Source organism: Macrosteles quadrilineatus, unplaced genomic scaffold (assembly GCF_028750875.1).
Source record: "Macrosteles quadrilineatus isolate MER2022 unplaced genomic scaffold, UCM_ALF_1.0 Scaffold_2__2_contigs__length_208266976, whole genome shotgun sequence".
Lineage (NCBI taxonomy): Eukaryota > Metazoa > Arthropoda > Insecta > Hemiptera > Cicadellidae > Macrosteles > Macrosteles quadrilineatus.
This window is the reverse complement of record NW_026542595.1, coordinates 158029990-158053020: the sequence shown is the minus strand read 5'-3', so window position 1 is coordinate 158053020 and position 23031 is coordinate 158029990. Positions and strand designations below refer to the sequence as shown.

The following is a 23031-nucleotide window of genomic DNA, read 5'->3' as shown; positions in this document are numbered from 1 at the left end:
TCGTGAGCTGCAAAACCATTTCGGTCCGTGGTACGAACGCTATTTTTCGCTACCCTATACCCTATTACCACTATTCACTACAATAATAAGTACACTGATAGTCAACACAACTACAACTTTTAGATTATGTAAAGAAATAGTTTGAGGAATCAGCAAAAATAATAATAAATAGTTCCTATGCAGTGGTGATAATAAACCAATTCTATTGCAATGCTATGGATACTGATTGTGTATTTAATATACAATCATGTTTTAACGTATGTAAAACAGATAAAAACATTATAGTGTGGTGAAAAGATTAGTTTTGACTGACTTTATAATTCTTTCCGTAGCTAGACGAATAAATTATTTTACAAAATGAAGGTTAAATGTATTGAATAGAATAGCATGATTTCGCATCGATGCGTTACAAACCGATTTTTTCAGAATAAATAAAAACCAAATTATCAAATAATATGAAAATATTTTAAGCACCCTTTTTTGCTTTAAAGTTGTTCATTTTAGTTGTTAATGATGTATAAAATTCAAAACTCTGGGCAATTGAAACGGTAATCATCACAGGAGAAATCGTGATTTACAACTGAGAAAATTGAAGGGTTTTTTGTTAACTACTTTAACAGTATTTTTTAACAATAAATATTGCGTAGCCTATACAATATTAGAAATGTAAACATGCTCTTGTACTCCAGAGTTAAATCAAGGAGGGAATAATTGTAAATCAAATTAAAGTATGAATTATGTTAAAACATTATTATTGCTGTATAATTATTTGCATTTTTACAAGAAAAATTTGTTTTGCTCTTTACTTTAGTATTGTTTACATGAAAGATATCTTCTCTCAGCATAACCTCCTACGCTCAAGAGATGCTACAGAGCTGCTTGAGTGATTGAAATGTAATCATGGGAGAAATTCAGGCGCTCTGTCAAGTTGTTTTAAACTCATTATTAATTTTCTTCGGCTATTTTATTTGGTTATTTGGTTTTTACCATTTAGTTCATAATTTAAATTAAAGAAACACTGTAAATAAAAATCAGTCGTAATTTTTTTTTCAATTTTAAGTAATGTTTATATTCAGTTTTGAGTCTAAGATGTTGATCCTGTCCCAAAAAACCCATACACTTATAAAACTGTCGATTTAAAAGTCTCTGCCTTACTATCGGATGAACCCAATTTTTAAGTTATGTTCTTTTTTTCTTTGATCTAATTATAAGATCACAAACACAGGTTAATTCAACAAAGTCCATTTTAGGATAGCTTGTTGTTGTATTAATAGTCAAAGCTTAAACGCTCTAAAAAAAGTCAATTTCTCGACTAAAAATCGCCACGAATCACGAATCGCCACGTGTGCGCCTGGACATGAATCAAGGGCGATTTATTTTTGGCCGATCGTATAAATTGACCTTCACTTGTTTCTCTTCTTGAAGGTCATGTATCCAATCCATGCTAGGAGTATAGATCGGAAGCGATCTCTAGTAGGCTTAGTAGGCCTACGGTTCATTTGTGGAACCCTATCTTCTTGCACATGCCAGTTACGCGTATAGTCAAATTGGAATGTAAGATTCGGTGAGAGAACTAAATCACAAGTTCAACGAAACCTAGTACAATAACAAACAGAAATTACAGCGGGGTTTATCACATGTAAGAGCAAAAGTACGAGCATGATCCAAATGAACATTTGTCATTAATAATTAAATCATAAAGCAAAGGTAAGAGTATGAATAAAACCTCATAGAGAAAAACAATACTGCCTTACCGACTTCCATCTATCGGCGCTTTACGGAACTACGTGTAATGCCTTACTGACATCAAACCCATCACAGTCCCATTTGAAAAAGGGACTGATTACCAGTGTCGCCAGTCCCGTTTAATTTCGACAACTATAACTTATAGGTGTCATAACTAATAGAGATGTGAACGTTCGTCAGTAAACTACATAGTTTCTGTTTTGTATTAATATACGTTAAAGGTTTGCTTTTGATCACTAGTAGCGTAGAATACCTTACGTGTACGTCGGAATTGCATGAAGTCTGCCGGCCTCATATAAATTAAATATATTGGGAAAGATAAATATGAATAGGAGTTGTGTATGTGAACGTGTAATGTTGCAATGTAAAATACGTTCAGGGTAGGTTGAAGTATGCAATTAGGTTTGAAACAAAATGGTAGCCGGCCTTTACCTCCGGTCGCCGGTATAATATAAAGTTTAGATTAGAAATGGGTAAAGGTATGGCTATATAGATTGTGGCATTGACTATACACCTCTACCTAGGTGTATAGTAGGTATAGTAGGTGTATAGTAGAGGTGTATAGTCAATGATTTAATATTTCATTGTTTCGACACGATAGTCGCATGTTCAATTTATCGTTTAGCAACAATTTTACTATTTATGTATAAACAAAAACACATACAATTTACACATTAATTCTTGTATCATATTATGTTGATACTCCATTTTTGTGGAGAAAATTATTCATCTAAGCCCAACTAATGCAAATGTTTCATGCTATTACCACGTGCAACCAATTTTGAAATATCACATTTCTTTACACTCTTTATAATCAATCATGTTGTATTTTCAATATTCATTGACGTAGTTTTGTAATGAAAACGTACGTATGCCTGTATCTTACTAATATTATAAATCTGAAAGTTTGTGAGTTTGTGTGTATGTTTGTGTGTTGCTCAATCACGCATAAACTACTCGACAGATTGAGCAGAAATTTGGCATAATGATAGCTCACATTCCCTATTAACATTTAGGCATATTCTTATCTCAAAAATCCTTTCGGGCTCCGCCCCAGTGGGTCTGTAGTTCCCCATGTTAACCTTATGAGTATTCATATTTAAAGGGAATTAAAGAATTTAGTCAGCTGTTTCAACTTTACAAGTTGGTTCTATAATATGCAATAGCATTAAAAAGTTATAAGGTTTCCCAACAGGGTGCAGCACTATTATTATTTTGTTTGTGCATATATGACAACAGCTAATTTGAACTAAGCAGCAACAAAAAACTGTGATACACAATGAGAACTGTCAAAGTAGGATTGTTTACAGTTAGGTTTGAGTTTTTAACTTAATGAATAATTTGTGATATTGTGCGAATGTTTGATAATTAATTTTTTTCTATTGTTTAGGTGCAATGGTAGAACATTACGGCAATGGTAGATGTGTTATACTATATCATACCGTAAATTTATGAACCAAATTTTATCAAACTGTGTCCTCCCCCCATTGCAAACGCAAAGCTTGAGTATAACTGCAATAAGCATTTTATACTTATATGCCAACCCCGTACGAAGGACGGGTGCTCTGCTAGTATTTTTATAATCTTCAAATATGCTAGCTAAGAAAAAGATAATGTGATATACTGTCCATCTCATTTAGTTAGTAACCCAACTGCAGTATTAAAATAAAATTTTAGTCAAAACAATAAATTTTAAATTTTTTTCCGTACGTTCTATAAAAGGTATGATATGTTGACAAAATAATTAACTAAATAACCAAGAAAAAAATAAGTAGTTTTGTATAATTATTAAGCTGTAAAACGATTGACAGCAAATTAATTTAAATCAGATAAAGTTCGGAATTTACTATTAAGCTGCATTTTTAATTAAATGTAGGATTATGAGTAAAGTAATTCCTAAGCGTTGCGATTTCATCATTTCATGCAAACTGTAAACTTATAGAGTAGCAGAGTATTTATTTCGTGCATTCCTTATCCTTATTTTGTCATCCTACTATCTGCAAAGCAATAGTACAACGCGTGAGGTATTTTATGAGAAAGGGCGCATACTGAAATCTGTAAAACCTAGTGTGTGTTACGAGTTATTTAAATATTTTAAGTGATAGGCCTATACACGTTTTTTAGTCCCTTTTGAAATAAATTAACCAGTTTGTTTGGCACTTTTTAAATGAATGTATTTGACGCAGTTTATTGCCAAACATTTAGAATAATGAATTTCCCCAGCGATGTAACATTTTAATATTGGCTATACTCAATTTAGGTACAATAAAACATTTTCCTATTATTGTTTAGTTAATTAGAAAATTGTAAGGCCCAAATAGTTGTAAACAATTACTCGATGGTTGGCCTACTCAAATTATATTCCACTGATTTGAAATCCGATGGGGCAAATCCCTTATGGTTGGATTGTTTTTGATACACATCTCTTTAGAGTTTTAGTTTAGTCACAAATTTACACGAGGTTTTGCGTTAAGTCTTTTGGAAAGCCAGTAATTGTAATACATTGTTATTCTAGTATCTTCTGGTTCAATAATTTTCGTGCATAATAACTTGTAAGTTCACATTGATTTAAACTCTGGATACAGTATCTCAACGTAAGTTTAAAAATATTCTCTTATTTTCTAAACCAATTAAAATGCGTAATGAACCTATCTCATTTTTATAAAATAAAAAATTTACTGTTAAACGCATTTTAAGATTGGAAAAAATTATTTACGAATATAACCATTTAAAAAAATATTTGAGGTAGTTATAAAACGTTCTTGAATCCTTCTAATCATAGTAAACAGGTTTTCGAATATTTATTTGGTTTTCCCCTGGTGTATTTTCAAGGATTTGCAGAAGTGAGTCTTATTCACAATTAAATGACCTACTAAAATGTAGAACGAGTAATCATCCTTAGTAAAACTTGTACTAATTACAGAATTCAATGGGCTATACTATTTTTGATAGTTGAGTCTTTAAGCTATTGGCTTGTTTATTCAGGATATTATACTACGTAATATAGACTTTTTTACAAAAATCCAAATAACATAAAGCATTTTTTCTTCAATTTATTATACGGATCAATGTGCTACCTCGTTTATTAATTGGATTCCCAAAGGATAAATAGAATCCAAATCGATCTCGTATAGAATAGAAACAGAAAGGATTACTTGCAAAGCAACTCTTGAATTAACGGCTGCAGAGTGGAATTGAATACGAAGCGACTTATGATTTTGAAGACGTAACTATACATCTTTCCTGTAGTTAACTCTTTTAGTAGTAGTTTTATCATGGTTAAAACTGTTTGTATGGACTTAAGTATTTTGCAATACAATCTTAAAAATACCATCTTTTAAGATCTGACCTATTTATAATTATTATATCAAATCTTAAAAGTTGGTATTTTCAATGCTACTAATAAGTGTAAGGTTCTCCTTAGTTATGTGTTTGTTTGGCTCTGTTCCAACTATATACAAACAATCACCCAAAGACACTTAATTAATTTTCCCAAGTCCTTTCTCGAGTTAGAGGACATACCACGTCTGTGGTGTCCAAACAGCATATTCAGAGATACCAATAAACTGGTAACAGTTCTGCTAAACTAGTAACAAATAAACTGGATAAGTTTTTTTAAAGCCAGACCAAACCACACCAAACTGTCTTAGTTATATTCTCCATCATAGTTTATTTATATTCCTTTCATCGTCTGCATGGGTCATATCACTATATTTTACTCGTACACTTACATTGCTGCTGAAATACGCAGGCCAATTATTGTGTGCTGCTGTCTCAAGGGATTGGATGTCTGATTGGAATGGACCGTCTTCATCGATAATGGATGCTAATGAAATGCTAGGGAATCAATAACGAAAACTTACTAAAACGGCAATGTCATCAAATTCCAAATTGCAAAGCAATGCAAGGTGCGATTAAAGCTAAAAATGTTATACTAGTACGTTATCTTCAATCTCATAAGTAATTACACATTATCAATGTGTACATTTAGATTTTGCAGTTTTTGATGTTTTTTTGTGGGATGTGTATTGTGTAACTTGATTTTCTGTCTTGAAATTAGTTAAGACTCCTTGTTTAAAAAAAAATATTGGGATTTGTTCAAATCTGCAGTAGGCTACGTAAAACTAACAACTACAATCTTTGCGAATGTAAAACACTCTAAATTATTTATCACACACGATATAGTACAGTCCCGGCCACGTAAAGAGAGAAAATGTCCAGGTAGACCCGGTCAGGCCTAATCCGCTGTTGTCAAAACATAGCTATTGTTTTGAAACCGAGGGGGCGCGCTACCCCATCCCAGCGGTCATTGCTACCTCAGCGGTCATTGCCTGCTGCTTCTCAACATCGACTAGCCAATCAACGAAGTGACGTAGAATTGCGATTCAAATTTTGTTATATTCGTCTTCACTTTGTGAATAAAATGACCTGTCACTTAATTATAGGCGATCACCCGTTCGATTTATAGAATTTGTACTGGCCCGAGTTATTTCTAAGAATTAAAGGGAGGCAGCAGGCAATGACCGCTGGGATGGGGTAGCGCGCCCCCTCGGTTTCAAAACAATAGCTATGTTTTGACAACAGCGGATTAGGCCTGACCGGGTCTACCTGGACATTTTCTCTCTTTACGTGGCCGGGACTGTACTTCTAACTACTATATTCAGTAAGATATATTCAGCTACACAGAATTCATTAGGGGATAAGACTGGTCCAGACGACTTGGAGTTTCCTGTTTGTTATTCGTTTCTATGTAGAAGAAGCACTTTTTAGTTCACAGCCCCCTGTGCCGTTATGTCGTTGGCTTACATTGTTTGTGTGCCCCTTTCCGGATTACTAAATCATAGTCTTCACAAAGGCAAAACAATACATTACATCATTAAATTTACTCATACACTACATACGTAGAAGAATTCTCGCATAAGAACTTCCTGTGGCTTTCAAAATCAATCCGCCTAATCGAAAGAAAAATTAATATTCATTACAGTATTTTGAAGCACAATCATCTGATTGCTTAAAGCAGCATCAATCACGTCTAATAAGTAGTACCAAGAGTTCCGGATACATAAAAAAGTGGTAATACAGCAAACGATTGCCCAATAATTTGTAGTTTTTAAATTATATGGGCTCGCGCCACTCTCTCCGAAACTTCAGTGTATCACTCCGCCTTCACGAGTTTCCCCGCTTGGCCACTCTGCTGCGCTCCGATCAGTATACTCAACGCAATTACTTGTCACAAAATTACACAGTTATTTATGGAAATAAAAATTCCAAAATTTAGTATTATGATTATAAGGCACGTTTCTAGCTAATGTATTAGTTATTTTTTGAAAATATGGTTTAGTTTGTAGTTAAAAAATATTTGATTTATAGCTCACTAATTTATTCATATTTCAAAATTTAGCCTCGTAATGAACAATTTACGCAATACATTAGCTAGAGGACTACCATACCTTTAATTTGACATAAAAATTATATCTTTACAACAATCGGAAGAGACGTAATACCGCCACCAAGTTAACATTAGTCTTATGGGACTAAGATTCAAGATGGCTACCACTGATGAAGACTCTTAAGCTTTGCTAAATCTATGAAACCAGTTGTAAATTCCCTTTTACTCTTCAGGCGAACGAGAGTGATTTTAGACAATGTTGGTTAAATGCCTAATGCCTGCACTCTTGGGGGAGCCAACTGGTCCAGGATCTCGAGGTACCTAGTTCAAATTCTGCCAATCCCCAATGGATTTTATCCATGTGATAAATACCGCAACCCACCTACTAGCCTAAATTAAAGTGTTAAACAGTTCCGGGCTGGAAATAGCGTCCTATGATGTAAAGTAGGGACATAAAAAGACGAATTAACTGTGTAGTGTGCCAAACAATAATTTTGATTCGTTGTTTGGTCGAGATTGGCAATGAATCTTATTTTAGGTAGTAAACCAGTATATCTAAAACCAGTAAATCACATGGTCTTCATAATTTTACCTTTGGAAACGTTTCATTTATAATTTTAAAATAAAACACTATAACATGATATAATAAAACATTATAATCATGGGTAGGCCACAAAATAAATAAATACAATATGAATGGTGTGACTAAAAGTAGTAGGATAGGTACGAATAACACTTTTCAATACATTTGGTTACATTCTTTGTTGTGTTCTAATATTATATGTTGTCGTTGGTGTTTCAGAACGCAAACGTCATAATTAAATAACATTAATATTGTGAAAAGTAAGTTTTCTGAAACATTCTCTTTGTAAATCAGAGATTTTTAATATAAATTTTAAGGTCTCTTTACACAATTAATTTCCTTAATTACATGATCTCTAAAGCTTGATTTTAATTTATTATAGCCATATTTGCTCGTAACCAAATATCCCTACAGCATATCCAAAACATAGGTACACAACACAATATATGACACAAATAAGTACTCTCGTACTTGTAGGATAATATTAAACAATTAATTGTATAGTGTTTTTAAACATTTATTTATAAAAAACCACGCAACACTAGACGTGTCAAGATACAAAAGGGGGACAGATATAATACAATGGAATCGATGAAATCGTGATTTAAATATTTTGATTTTCAAGTTACAGCTATGAAATCAAAATCACAATTCCAAAGCTGTAACTCAATGAGTAAATCGTTAGGACACAGGATCACTTCACTTTGGTCCGTTTGAACTCGTTCACTAATGAGCGATTCTCTCTGGAGAGTCGTTCACTGATCAGTTCTTCAGTAGGTAGGTCTCGCTACCGCGGGTTGAGGTGCTGAGCCGGCTCCCAGCTCGTTCTCCTCGGGATGAGCCTCGATGTAGGCCAGAGCCTTGAGGATGGCCTCTGGGATTGGAGGAGGAGTCGGGAGATGGTCTCCCACAGGAACGAATCCGTTCTCGTCAGCGACGTAGGTGACGGAGATCCTTGTTCCATCGGGAGCTGTGTAGCTGTAGGATCCCTCGGCCACTTGGGTCTCTTGTTCTGGGTTGCCTGCGTTCTTAACGTACCCCTTCTCCTCGGCAACGATCTCGTTGCCTGTCTCGTACCTGTGAAAAGAACGATTCAGTGAAAATGTGAAGCTCTTTTTAATATTCACATTTAATGTTCACTGTAACTATAAGGTAGGCTCATGATCAAAGTAGACCTATATCTTAGTCTAAGGACCTCGTTGTGTCGTAGGATTGACGAAAATACTGCCTAACGTGTCTACACGAAGTAGAATCCGCGACATTTATTGCCTAGCACTTTAAATGTCGGCCAGTTTTTTCAACGTCGTGGTCATCCCTAAACGACCAAGATTGGATTGTCTTTTTACTTTGAGTTATTTTACATTGACTTTGTGTATTTTTGCATCGCTTTTCACAGGTTCCTTCTAAATAAATATGCTAAACCGCTTTACGATGTATAAATATTCTGATTAAAAAATACTTATTTGATAACCCATTGAGAAACCATAACCAATTTTTTTGTTTGTTTTTTTTTGTAAGGATCGAGCACTGAGTTACAAGTCTTAAGGTCACTAAGGTAGTTTAAGGTACACTGCGATGTGAAAGGTCATTTTGAGTAACCTCAACATAGTTCAACAAGGTTCAGGGCTAGAAGGTCAATGAAATAGGAAAGACCATGGTCCGTCATTTGACCTCGATAGTAAAATATCTAGATAAACGCTACGTATTTTAAATGTCAGATGTGGTTTCAGTGAGAATGTCTTTGCAAAAAAGACAGTGAAGTGCTATTAAAATGTTATGAATTCAACTACTTTTGGGGCCTTAATTTACATTTGCAAAAACTGTATATCATAATTTCGTTTTGTTTGGGAATAGCTTTATTGGTTAATTTTTATTAGTATATTTTTTTAGGAATTAGGTTTCTTTTGGGGCTTGACATATGTCAATTTAGTGGGGGCCCTATGTTCGGGGTTATTGGTCAGCCTTTAGGAACCAAAATATTCCAAGCTTCTATCTTCCTCTGCAAAGGAGGAATTTCGCCACTGAAAGCCATGCTTAATCTATTATTTATTTTCAATTTGATTTCTATAAGGTTTAAATGGAGAAACCTAAATGGTTACATGATCAAGTCCATGATTGGCCAATAGAAATTTATCAATCGCCCAATCGCACAATGTTCACCCGAAATGCTACATTTCCTGGTTGCGATCTCTTGTGTAACTCAGTTCGAATCACCCAATGAGACAGTGATCTGGTGATGACTCGGCTCAAACTACTCAATGTGTCATTAGAGCAACAATCACTCCTCAGCGGCTATTGATGGTCTGCAGGCACTTAGCGATGAAAAGCGTTGGGAAAGGCTTGAACTGATAATTGTTACGGTTGGATAACGGTGTGAGTTCAACTGGATCAATTGAAATGCTTGTAGGAGTTTGAATTGTAAGGTAGCAGAGTGTTAAATAGTTACATCGGTTGGATAACGGTTGTAGTCGTAAATGACATCATAGTGAGGAGGTACTGATTGATGTCCGGGGGATGTTTTACGAATGTTTCCTCTTCGAGCCCCCAGATGGACGAAATGACTGTTGAATGTTATGACAGACAGAGAGATACAAAGTTTTATTTTAGGAGATCCATGTGATTATGTATAGTTTATATTCAAATATAATAGAAATGTGAGAATGTTTATTTGTACTGTTTGGCCAATTTTTTATCATTCAGACTTGTTCATAGTCATCAAAATATTGCATTATTGGTAAGTTAAAAAGGTTAAAATTGTTAAATAGTCGTATGGATTTTGGTTGAAGCTAGTTCTCCGATACAGAGGAAAGTCGTTCTCAATAGATAAACATGTTTAGTAAATAAACGGGTCTGCAGAGAAAGGATGGATCCAAACCACAGGATCATGGCTCAGTTAATTCACCGATGCTTGTGGAAATTTGAAGCCGAATTGTCTAGAAGAAAACTTTTACTCAAACCACTACTCAAACAGTTCATAATGTTTATAATATACAGTAGAAGTAATAAAACTGTTGTTCAGAGACAGACATTACAAATAGATTCGGAACTAAAATTATTCACTATTTCAATCATTGATAGGACACACCAAATGAAAAAGTGTATAAAACACAATGTGCAATTCATATGGTGGCAAATTGACAAAGAAGACGATAAATGGAGGTAGCAGATGTTTCTCTTAGGCAACTCAAGATCCATTTATCAAACGCTAACCAAGGATGACACCTGGCTGTAGTTGCCGAGGGTCGGATTGGGCAACCTCCAAGGCGAAACACCACCTATGTACACGTGAAACAGGTTTAGGAGACTTATTGTAAGGCGCAGATACACGTTATTATAATGATACTGCATCGGATACAATGTCAAGATGCACCTAACAAAGGAATCTGGGACCTCCCGCGGTTGTGGATGTTTACGGAACATAAGCGAACGTCCTCTGATGCTAATCTTGACTATCAATTGACAAAAATGTCTGGACATTAGCTCGCTCTCGGCATCCGGGATGTTTATTTAAATTAATAGAATGTTATGCTAAGTGGTATAGTTTACGGAGCGTCTTCAAGGTTAGACTTTACCGCCAAGGGAAAGGGATGCGACTTGTTAATGTAAGTGCTATGATTCTAGGATGTTAATGTAAGATACCATGGAGTGTTAAGAAGTAGTTACGTTCAATCCATGACTCAGACTTTGTTAGTGAGAATTGTCTTTTGTTGCGTGTAGAGAGGTGTTTATATGGTGTGTTCTCACCACACCATATACATGTGCTAAGAATTGCTGTGTTTGAGGATTGCTGGGTATCATTTGGCCGTTCCCTTTTTACGTACTAACTTACTAACCCTAGTGGTAAATTAGACACATTTCCTTTAAAATGCCTACATTGAAGTCAAATACATTACGTCTTACTTAACCATATTAATGACTCGATAAGTCACTCATCTAAAACTGGATGTAATACTAGGAAGAAAATTTCCAAGGGTGACTTTTAAATACACTAAGTACTACTTAAAAGTATGTAGATTCCACCAAGTCATCATGCTCAACAATTGATTGATGTTTCAAATGATAACATTTAGAAAATTATTTTACAAATGTCCATATTTTTCGCATTTAAAGTTCACTTTTTTGTAATTTATTGATTTTGAATTTCAAAATGAGCCACCAAATACCAAGAAGTGCAATTTTGACATTTTTTAGAAGCCGAAGCCTTTGGAAGATCTACAATGATCTCATGCAATATTGTTGTTGAAAATTAAAATAAAGACTCTACCAAGTTTTATAGATATACCACTGATATTAAGTGTGATATTAAACTACCCGGGAACTACACTAATGACTGGACGACTATGCTACTTACGCCCATCTGTAAGAACCGTCTGGGTTGGGTCCCTCTTGCTCCGACTTGAGGATGGGGATGGGTGAGGTCTGAGGTTGTTGGGGTGCGGCAAAGCTCATCCCTAGGACGGCACAGAGAGCGACGATCTGCAACATAACGTTACAAATAAAAACATCGGAAAACTTAATGCACTTTAAAAAATATGCATAAATAATTGACAATTTAAATGGCACAAAGTAAAACTATATTTGAAACTTCTTCATAATATCGGTGAAAAGTCAGGCAGATATATGCAAATGATGACGTGGTTCATGACCAAAATCTTTATGGACGTTAGTGACGTCTTCCCAGAAAGCATCATAAGACACCAAGAGTTCAGTTTAAATTTTAATATTTCTAACTAAATTGGTTAAGTATTTACATTTTCTACGGTTGCAGAACTAAAATAAAATAAAACATTGCATGATTTGTTATCGTAATCTAACAATTTTTACCCACCACACTAAGTGAATGGATTTAAAAATAGCCACCATCTGTGTAAGTCAGTCACTTCATGTAGTTATTTAGACGTGGAATCCAACCACAACAGGTTTTTAAATAAATATTACAATCGACCACGAACTTTACACAAACTCTCGGATAATGACACACTTGCAAATGTCAATGTCTATTATGTCACTGGTGGCGCAACCTATGATGAGCCAAATAAGAAACATATTCTCCTTTTGACGCAACGCTGGTAAACATAAACTAATAGTTATTGCAAAACCGTGTAGGCAGAAAGAATGTTAACTGCAAGGAGTTGTGGGATGGGTATTTTTGTAACGAAGGATAAACGTTTGACATTTGCATTTTGGAATTCCAAATATGCTCAGATGAAGAGGTAAGTTGGGATGTTTTATGATAATTGGCTTGCAGGTGATTGCTTGGATTGGGTATGATGGCATAATCGAAAATTGTGGAGTTTTTTTTATCGTAAATCTTGTTAATGTTTGTGTCGAAACTTTACACATTCAGGAAACATTAATTTGAATTGAAAGTTATGCTATCCTGTAGTGAATTATATTTAAGTTATAAGAGATATAATATGTTTAATAGTTAAATATACTATTAAATTATATATACTATTAAATATAACTCTTAATATATTTAAGAGTTATATTTACTCAGGTATTTTGATCAATAGTTATACTTGTGAGGTAAAAAATACAAATGTTAGAAGTTACTTTTGGGTGAGTCTCGTCTTAAAATTAGGTGTCAGGGTGTCAAGTTTGATCTTTGATCACACCAATAACATTTCAGAGGGTCGGATTCTGAAAAATGTCAAGTTCACCCTTAGAAAATGCTCTACGTGTCTATAAAATAAATTTGAATAATTGTAAAAATCATATATCAAAATACTATGTTTTAGCTTCTTCTGACATGCTTTTGTTTGGTTGTAGATCAATTGATCAAGAGTTTCATGTACGTTGTTCCCATTTGATTGATTCATATTATCAACAACATGCTTAGCTTAATCTGTTTTTGTTTTTACGGTTTTGAACTATGCTGCTCCACATAAGTATAAAGTTTTAATATGTTAGCTGTTATAAAACAAAACACGTTAAGCACAAATTAAAAAATTCAATAATTTGAAATATTAGATAAATTCTGATACACCCATAATTCATCCCTACAATTGTAAACCCAACTTTCCTATGCCAAATGACAAACACTGTATAAGGAAACGTAAGGACTTGTATGTCCCTATAATCATGGAAAGGATATTTTCAATAAACGATGTCAGCTACGCAAAGTCAAGCTATATCTAGTAGCCATAGAAAGTCAAAGTGATAACTCCTGGATAACGAATCGTTGTTTGATGTCTGTGTGTGCTACAAAGCTACATGTTGCGCAACTGATAGTCTCCATGTAGCCTTTAATGTATGGCGTTGAAAGTTTTTGGGTGGGTGGACGTGTAATGATACTTATCTCAGCTGATGAGTTCTGTGGTTAAGGTTTTAACATGTAAGCAAGTGTGTAGTTTAAACTTATTGAGTTTTCCACACAGATTAAATAAACGAAGGAAGACTCAACACAATATATAGCTGTCGCTACACCACAATCGTCAATGTAAAAACAAAGAAAATTAATAATTCATCATGATAAACGGTAGAGGGAGAGGATAAACGTTAATTGACAGTAAAACATTATTGTTCAGGAATGCAACTTGTAGCCATAAAGTTATCCAGCTATTAACATTTAAGTTAACAATTGTCTTGTCTTGTTATTATCCTTACTTAGAGAAATGTAAACTCTTAGCTTGTCTGTGTGTGCTTGTCTGTGTGTGCGTGAGTGCGTGTTTATTCCAATGCGTGCTTTCCCACAACCTTACCATTACAACCCTATTCCCAAGTTCATGTTGAAAGCTTGAGGTTTGCGCAAACGTTAGTGTAATTATTTAATTATTCATTGTGTTGGCAGTATTGCCGTTGGGGTAGCTTGTTAGCACTATTGTTTATGGTGTTCTAGTTGCTGTGAGAAATATTTGGTGCAATACGATTGATCTGGACTCCCTGAATATCTAGAAACATTCAGTATGTCAAGGTAGGTCTTTGAAATCTAGTCACATTAGAAAAATACATTTGGAAAATAAGGATTGCTTGTTAAATTATTTAATTACGTTACAAATTATGCTGTTCCTAAACAAGTAAGCGTGATTTTAAGAGGAATTGGGGAACGTATGCAATAAAATGATTAGTCTTTTATTATTCATAGAATTGCGTGGTCATAGTAAAATATGTAAATCTGAAAGTTTAGTGATTAAATTATGTCTATTATTGCCACTATTTTGAAAATATTGGAAAACATAAGGGTGTAGTTTAATTCAATCAATAGTAGAAATATAACGCTTTGTTAAAAGTGTGTCCAAAGAAGACACAAACAAGAACGTGTATTGCAGCTATTAAAATATAATAAGGTCATTCTATTTCTCTAAACGATTAATGCGAAGTGATATGAAAATCAAATGACCCACTAATACAAACTGATCACGACACACATTCCAAACCTCGAATCAAATACTCTTATCGAACATGACAAACTGGTTGTGATGCATTTAATCATCTGCACGTCTGTCTGATTCGTTAATCCGTAACTCGGTGATCCGGTTTCTTGGCAAAGAAGGCAACCGGTTTAGCAATGAACTTGACTCGCAACCAGTTCGAACCATTTCACTTTCTCGAGGAATGCCGCTGTCGGTCTCGTGACGCAACCGGTTGACTGCCAAGTTCAATGATCCCACCGTCTTGTTTAGCGTTTCCATTTAAATTATAATGAGATATTTTTATATTACTCGAAGACACGCAACGGAAGATTTTGGAAGGTTTGAGAGTTGTAAATAATCTAGGACAGTTTTGGAATGCGATATTACAATAGATTTTGTTTTGTGTTTAAGTTTTGTAGCAAAATCAAGTAATGTTTTGTTAACAAAAGTAATTTGTGAGGGAGCACAATGTGTTTTACTGAAAGTGGTTTGTAGTATTTTTCTTCGTGATATTCTACACACAGTGTATTTATTCCGAGAATTATTAATGCTGTTTAATGTAGTTAGACCATTATTGCTGAAAGATTGTAAGAAAAATAAAATTTTTTTGGAGAATGCATATTTGTTTTGAAGGGTTTATTGCTGGTGTATGTATAGGTTTGTGGGCGAAAAAGCTTAAATCACTGAATGTATTGTATGCTTTGTATTGACAAATAGTTTTTATTGAAATTACAGGTATTTCATTCTTCAATTATTTTCATCCGCCTCTATTTTCTATTTCCATTTTACACCTATTTCTTCCATAATCAAAAGGCCACCAATATAACGAAATGATTAAATGATTATTAAAGGTTCCGATGACGTGTTTGTTAAGGATTTATACCTTTACGATAAGCTACTGTTTGTAGATCACAGTTACCCATCAAATAGTCAGTGATGACGAATAATTGTAGGTGAAAATACTAAGAAATATATTTTCGGGCTGTGTTAGTGACTACAGTATACACAAATACAGTGATTTCCCAAAAAGGTCACATCCTTATTTAAACACAGCTATCATTCGGGCACAAAGGTCAACCCCGGCTCTACCTACTAGATAACCCCGTGGACACTAAATTTCCCTCTGTTGCGCCGAAGAGGACTTGTGAAATACACTTGCCTCACCTTTTATCAACACCGAGATATCCGATTACACTATCGATATATCGATATGTGATAATCGATAATGAGCCACGTTGCAAATTGATTAGCATACGGTTAACATTTGCCGCACATCCCTGTGTTGTGTAACGGTGGGAACCGAACAGTTAATTGTACGGCGTGCATTGTGTGGCGGCCTTGCGGAGAAAGTGTTAAGAGGAGAGAAATGTTTTGGTTTATTGTGTCGTTGGACCTTCGGGCAACCTCGATTAGGTGTAAAGAAACAACGGGTGACGTCATACCCGTGAGTGTGAGTGGATATGAAGTGTTGACGTCATTGTGTTTTCTTTTAAGCGGTGCATCACAACCGGTAGTTTTGGATCAATTGTTGTGTGAACAATAGGTTACAAGAACGTGACATGCTTTGATTAAATATTTTCTGAAAGGTTATAAAATATCCTAAAATATTTCTAAAATTAATTGCTGACTATCTTCAGCTTAGCACAATGAACTAACTACAGTACTAACTTGAACGAGAGGAATTGAATGGGTTTTTTTGTAATACGCAATCGACTTGGACTCAGTATTTAAACTCATGTTGTAATTAAGTGTTGGTAACAAAAGAGTCATGAAAATTAAGCAACAATTTTACTACTCTAAGTAGAGTTTAAAATTGATCGGGAAATATTTTTTTATTTAATCATGTTCTTTTTTTGTCTTATTTAGTTTTTACTTTGGTGGAGAATTTAATAATACATTTATATAAATTGCAGGTGTACTTGAAAGCTTTTATATTAATAGTACTACAGGAATGTTAAAAGAACATGGCACAATTATTTGAGGGTGAATTACTCACAAACAATTCTTTCAGAACGTTAAATCTACAAGGGTCCATGCACTTACAGTTAATGAAAATTAAAAAAGTGGATTTATTATAATTTTTAGTCAAAATGTGTTTGTAAAAGAAAAAAATTATAAAAAAATTGGGTCACAAAAAACCTTGATAAACAATAAACATACAAATTAATTCTTGTTGTTTGTCCCATAACGAATACCTAATATATTTGTTATAAAAAATAAATTGTCAGGGATAAGAAACAAAATTAAATTTAAATTAAACAGAAAAAAAACCTAAGAGTTTCCTCCCTAAAACACTAATATATTCTGTATGAACAAATTCCACGAATGTTCATCTCGAAAGATTTATAGAGATATCTATAAGCAGATAAAGATATCTAGAGAGCAATTTTTAATTTCACAGTAAAACACGTTAAAAAGTAAGTTACATTAAAGTATTCCATTACTGAATCTAAAATTAATATAATTTAAATTAACTTGAAAAGTACACAGAAGTTAAAATATGAACTACGTTTTATAAATCAACTAAATGGTCCTCCAAGCTATCTGTTAACCTGATTAAAACAGAAAAATCATGTCCCAAATTCAAAACCATTTAATACATCGATGACTACGAGTTACTAAAAATTTCATAACCCTTAAAGACTTGTATAGTACTCTCACTTAACCCAAGCCCAATTAAGGCAATGATGAAATGCAGCGCCGTTCCCCAAGAGCCGCTGAGGTTTTGAGACAGCTGGTTGAACAGGCGTCACTCAGAGTTAAAGTTATGTTTCCTCAAACCGGTTGTTAAATGCCTAATTTAGAAACAATTAGTGGTAGATGTGACACGCTAATTGTAGTCCATCCTTTAATGGTTGAATTACAGATCCGCTACTGTTTTCCTTAATAGATTACAGGTTTTGTATTTGTAATAGGCCTTGTAATGAGATTACGCTCATGTAAAAATAATAGAAGAGTACTCGTGAGAAATATTTTGAGGATGGCAAGAAACGTTAAGAATAATTCTTAATTTGCTTAAGTAGTTCCACATGGACAGGTTTTATTAACTGAATTTAGTACTATCGGGTATCACAGGCCATCAATACTGAATTTAGGCTTTATAATCGTAATGCAAATTGCATTTTAGTAAATGCTATCGATTGCCTTTCTTTAAAACAGCTTAAAAGATACAGAGTATAAGACAAACATGGCTAGTGCCTCGTAATATTTTTTGGATAACACGTGTCGCCTTGCTACTCGATTAAACGTTTGTGTTATATACAAAAGAATTGCTAATATTTTCCATCAGAAAAGTAGATTTACGGACTCTTCTTGTTGATGCTTATTTATGTATTCCAACTAAATAACGATATAATAGGGTTTACTTTTTTCCTGGTTACTTAAAGACTGTTTGTACAGATCCTTTGCAAATACAAAGGTAAAACTACCTGTCGTCGCCTTGTGGTCCAATTTTACTCATAGGTTCATTTAACAGGTAACAAGGCTACAAAAGGTAGTTTAACCTTTTTATTTGTCAAATGGTTGGTCTGGAAACACCACAACAACGATTGAGATCATTTGCGTTTAGCCACTGAAGACAAGATCCAAAGATGCCGTTAAGAACCTGATTTCTCTACTTATTTTATGGAAAATGTATGTAATATTTGGTTAAATAACATAATAAATCTTAAACTAGTTAAATAAGGATCTTAAATATCAAAGAACACAGTGTGTGTGGCGAGTCGTTGAACGCAAGTGTCTCCTCACATCCTTGAAGCATGTTTGAATCAAGGACGACCGAAGAAGCGTGCGAACTACGCATGCCTGCCCACGGCTACCTTGCTTATAATTATACTATATTATAACACGTTCATATGTAAATTCGGTTCCTGATATTGTTGCCCTTCCTAGTTCGATGGCTTATCTTTGATGACATTCGTGAAATATTACCGTCCTTGTAAGAAAACTTTTCACGAGAATGAGTAGTAGTAAACACATTTGGTTATTTAACGAGTTTTACTGTTGAAACGTTTTAATGTTAGGCAAAAACCAATCTGACGTATAGGAACAGTTTTATATAAATGTATGTGTTTTAATAATAACACCGTAATACCAAACCAAAGTTATACTTGTTCACACGAACATAACAAATCAACTCCGATTTTACTAAATTTAAGCAAAGCAGAAGAAGAATCCAATCTCATTTCACGTAAAGCTGTTTTTCCTGTCTTCTAGTAAAACAAAAACATAAAGTTAAGCTTAAAGCATTTGGCAAAGGGTTTTTAGCTTATCAATGAATACTATTAGGGATTCGCCAAACTAATAAGAAATCAGTACGATTTATAGAAGTAGTATTGTTTTTATCTCTGTATAAAGAAGCTAAGATTATATGTCTAAAATACCAAAGCAGTAATGTTTTCCCCGTTATCATCAATGTCTTGTACAAGTAAAACCCTAGTATCAAAGAAATATGACCCACTTCAAAGCACTGCGTAAACAATATCGTGCTAGTTTTATCGAAATGAGTCAAATGGTTCTTAAAACTCAATCATTCTCCCTTTCTATCCAGTTCATAAAAAAATAGCAATTTATCCAAAATGTAAAATTTTGCCAGTGAATACTATGAATACTGCTACTTGATAGTATAATACATTTTTATCCAGTTTGGAACACCATTTCGTATAATATCAACTGTTGAAATTTGACTGTACATTGAAAAGTTATATCTATTGTAAGAACAACCTTACAAAGTTGGACTACACATGCAAACATCTATAGGTACTTTTCATTTTGTTTTACTAATAAAACATAGCCTACACATATTTTTGATGAAAAAGATAACAATCTGTATAGCCTATATAAAACCGAGATTTAGGGGTTTATAGCAACCCAAACAATAAACAATTTGAATAATTTTCGAGTATTATATCCACACACAAAATATCAACGCTTGAATATAGGGGAGGGGGTTCTAGGAAAGATTTTGCTTTGTTATTAAATACAATATTGTATTAAAATCCCCAAAAGTGTATCCTTACCATGCGTTTTGCTCATCTTAGATAATTGTGAACTGATAAAATAATGACTGAAATTTGGATGGTTATATTCAATAAGCTTTTGCTAGTATTTTTTTTTTTTTTTTTTTGTAGACCCTACATTTACAAGCTGTGCTATTAAGAAATCATTTAATTAAAAATAACCCGACTAAGTTTAGCCTATTCTTTATATTAAAGCGCCACTGATATACTTATAAAACAAGCCCTGACTGCTCAAAAATAGTTCTAAGGATTTTTTTATTATTTTATTTCGCAATGACAGTCTGAAGCCTTGATCGCTTATGGTTTAACTTCTTAACATAGTAAAATTCAATTATTATATGGAAATTAAAACGTATTATTTTTTTTATAAGATAAATTGGGTTTGTCTAAAAATAATTATATAAAACAGTTTAATAAATCTTAAACATGAATGATAAATCATTTCTTCTTAACGGCATAAAAATAAAACCTGGTCAATATAACATCACTTCTAGTTCCCCCTGAAAACTAGAGCTATTACCGTGCCCTAGAACAAAAAACATATCAAGGCCATGAAACGGCACACACACAAACGGAAATAAATAGTTTAGCCTCAGTTTACACAATTGTGCCAAAAAGTGTTCAACAAGTCAATCAACGTATAATTGCACGTTAACATTAATCTGTTTCATATACTACTCGACGCAAATAGCAAAAAAGAAGGCGATTCCGTAAACACTATTGAAGCTATGAAAAGGTTTTTTAAACCTCATTGTACATTTGATCCGTAATTTTACTCCCAGGTGTATTCAAAGAGTAGATTAAAATAACAACACGAGTATTTCATATTGAATTGCTTTAACTACTATAAACAAAGTTCAACCCTCAGAAAATCGCACGGGGGCCTTGGATAAATAGTCCTTAGAGTACAGTTAGCAATCTTACTGCTTTATACGTCTTCGTCGTGTAAAATATGAAAGCAAAACTGTATCATGTTTAGTGATACGTAGTAAACTACTTCGAATGCATCCCGAAAACACTGTAAACATCAGAAAGCTGCACGATGTAAAGTAAAACATTTTACTCCCTAACACGTGATCGACGAGCAAATATATAAAGTATTGAATCGCGTTAAGTTTCTTTCCCAAATGCGATACGACGTAAACCACTTCAAATCAATCCCGAAAACACTGTGAACCGCGTAAACCGCAGCCTCGGGGTTCTTGAGTCCTCTGGGTCAACGGTCACCACACACACTACACTCCTCCACACCTCCACTGGCACGTACCGTGTACATGATGATGGTAGGTCCTAGATGGAAGTCACTGACTGTGCCGGTCCATGGGTCGTCCACCATTTATACCCTTAGATACGACGAGTGGCGCTCCCCCTACCAGGCACTCCCACCACCACGATGCCACCGCGGCGCGTCTTACCACGCGGGAGGAAATCATCCGGATAAAGTTTTATTTCATTATTTACTGGATGGTTGCGTAGGCGTAGGTGTAAGTGATGTCATTTAGCTTGGATGAAATTAAAGGTATGGTTAATTTTATGCTGTTAGTTGGAGAACGGTGACTTTTGGTGTTGAAAGAAACTATAAAATAATACCCTAGGCCTGAACAAACGTAGAATTCGGAGTATTTTATAGTAAAATATTTCTTTCAATGTATCACTATTTAGGTTTTAGGTTCATTTGGCCATAACGAACGTAAATTTCTTTGCAACTAAAGAATAACTTATCCCAGGAGATTATTAGTGGATGTACAGATCTTTTTCGTAAAGCTTATATGTTAACTCACCAACACAATTCTTTATTATTATTTATCATCATTTATATTTCACTCTTTTAATTAGTAACCTCATCTGTACATAGTTCACAAATTGCCACTGCATATTTACAGCTTCAGCAGGAATCGTTATTTAAAAGCTCAAAAGTCCAAGAACATATTTCACGATAAACATCTATTTTTCTCTCGTGTCAACCACTTCCTGAATAATGAATTTAAAAAGTAGTGTATGTTACCAACTAAATAAGGAAGAAAACAAAATTATAACTTTAAAAATCAAATGTCATACTTTGAAATTTTATGATATCTTATGAAATTCGTCGGTATTTATGAGTATTTTAAACAAATACACACTGCATTAGCCATAAGAGAAGTGCTTTTTATTAACACTGTTTAATTAAAATAACATTTAAATTATTGGTTTTAGTTTAAGACAAACTTTTTCAAGGTGTGACAGTTGGGAATTTTATGACCTTTTTCTGGAAATGACCTATATTGTCGGTTTGGTTTGTTTTTATGTTTTTGAAGACTATATCATACAAGACTATATTCCCCGAATCAGATGAACAAACAAAGCTGGGGTTCAGTAACCAAAACCTTCTAGGGTATTGATCTCTTTGGTATGGTAACCAAGGATTATGCCAAAGCGCAACAGTGCAGTTTTGTTCATACAGAAAAACTGTTACTTCTGTTTTATGTAATGATGCAAAAAGTGTCAAAAAGGCAAATCGGTTTTTTTATACTGAACTTATGTTGTATTGTATTTTACACCGTATCTACCAAAATTATGCTATTTAAAGCACTTTTGGGTGAAACGCCTGTTTTAACATGAAAATCGAGTTTGAAAATCACGAAAAGCGGTATAAAGCGGCAATTTTTGGCACTTGAAAAATATTTTTTGGACTTTTTATTTTAATGTATTTGTCGTATTGTTTTTGTGTCATTAACTTAATACAACCTAACCTTACCTAACTTAACCTAACCTAACCTTGGTTTACACAAAAGTCTGTCATTATTTGCGTTTTGCTAACATGTTAGGTCGGGTTAGGTTAGGTTAGATTGAGTTAGGTTGGATTGTATTTAATTTGGTTCATCCAAAATCTGCCATTCTCGGCACTTTGCTATTTTTTTTATGGCGTTTCAAACCTAGTTTTCTGGGTAAATACGGCGT

The 23031-nt window shown here is 34.0% G+C and overlaps 1 protein-coding gene across 1 annotated transcript; it reads right to left on the bottom strand.

Moving 5' to 3' along the window:
* Positions 1-7773: 7773 nt before the first annotated feature.
* On the bottom strand, positions 7774-21420 carry LOC128987406 (endocuticle structural glycoprotein SgAbd-4-like). The gene is made up of 3 exons (XM_054408235.1): positions 21359-21420; positions 12070-12194; positions 7774-8795 (listed from the first exon to the last, which is right to left on the bottom strand). Exons 1-3 carry the CDS (start codon positions 21365-21367, stop codon positions 8489-8491), a joined length of 441 nt encoding a protein of 146 aa, XP_054264210.1. The 5' UTR covers positions 21368-21420; the 3' UTR covers positions 7774-8488.
* Between the last annotated feature and the right edge of the window lie 1611 nt (positions 21421-23031).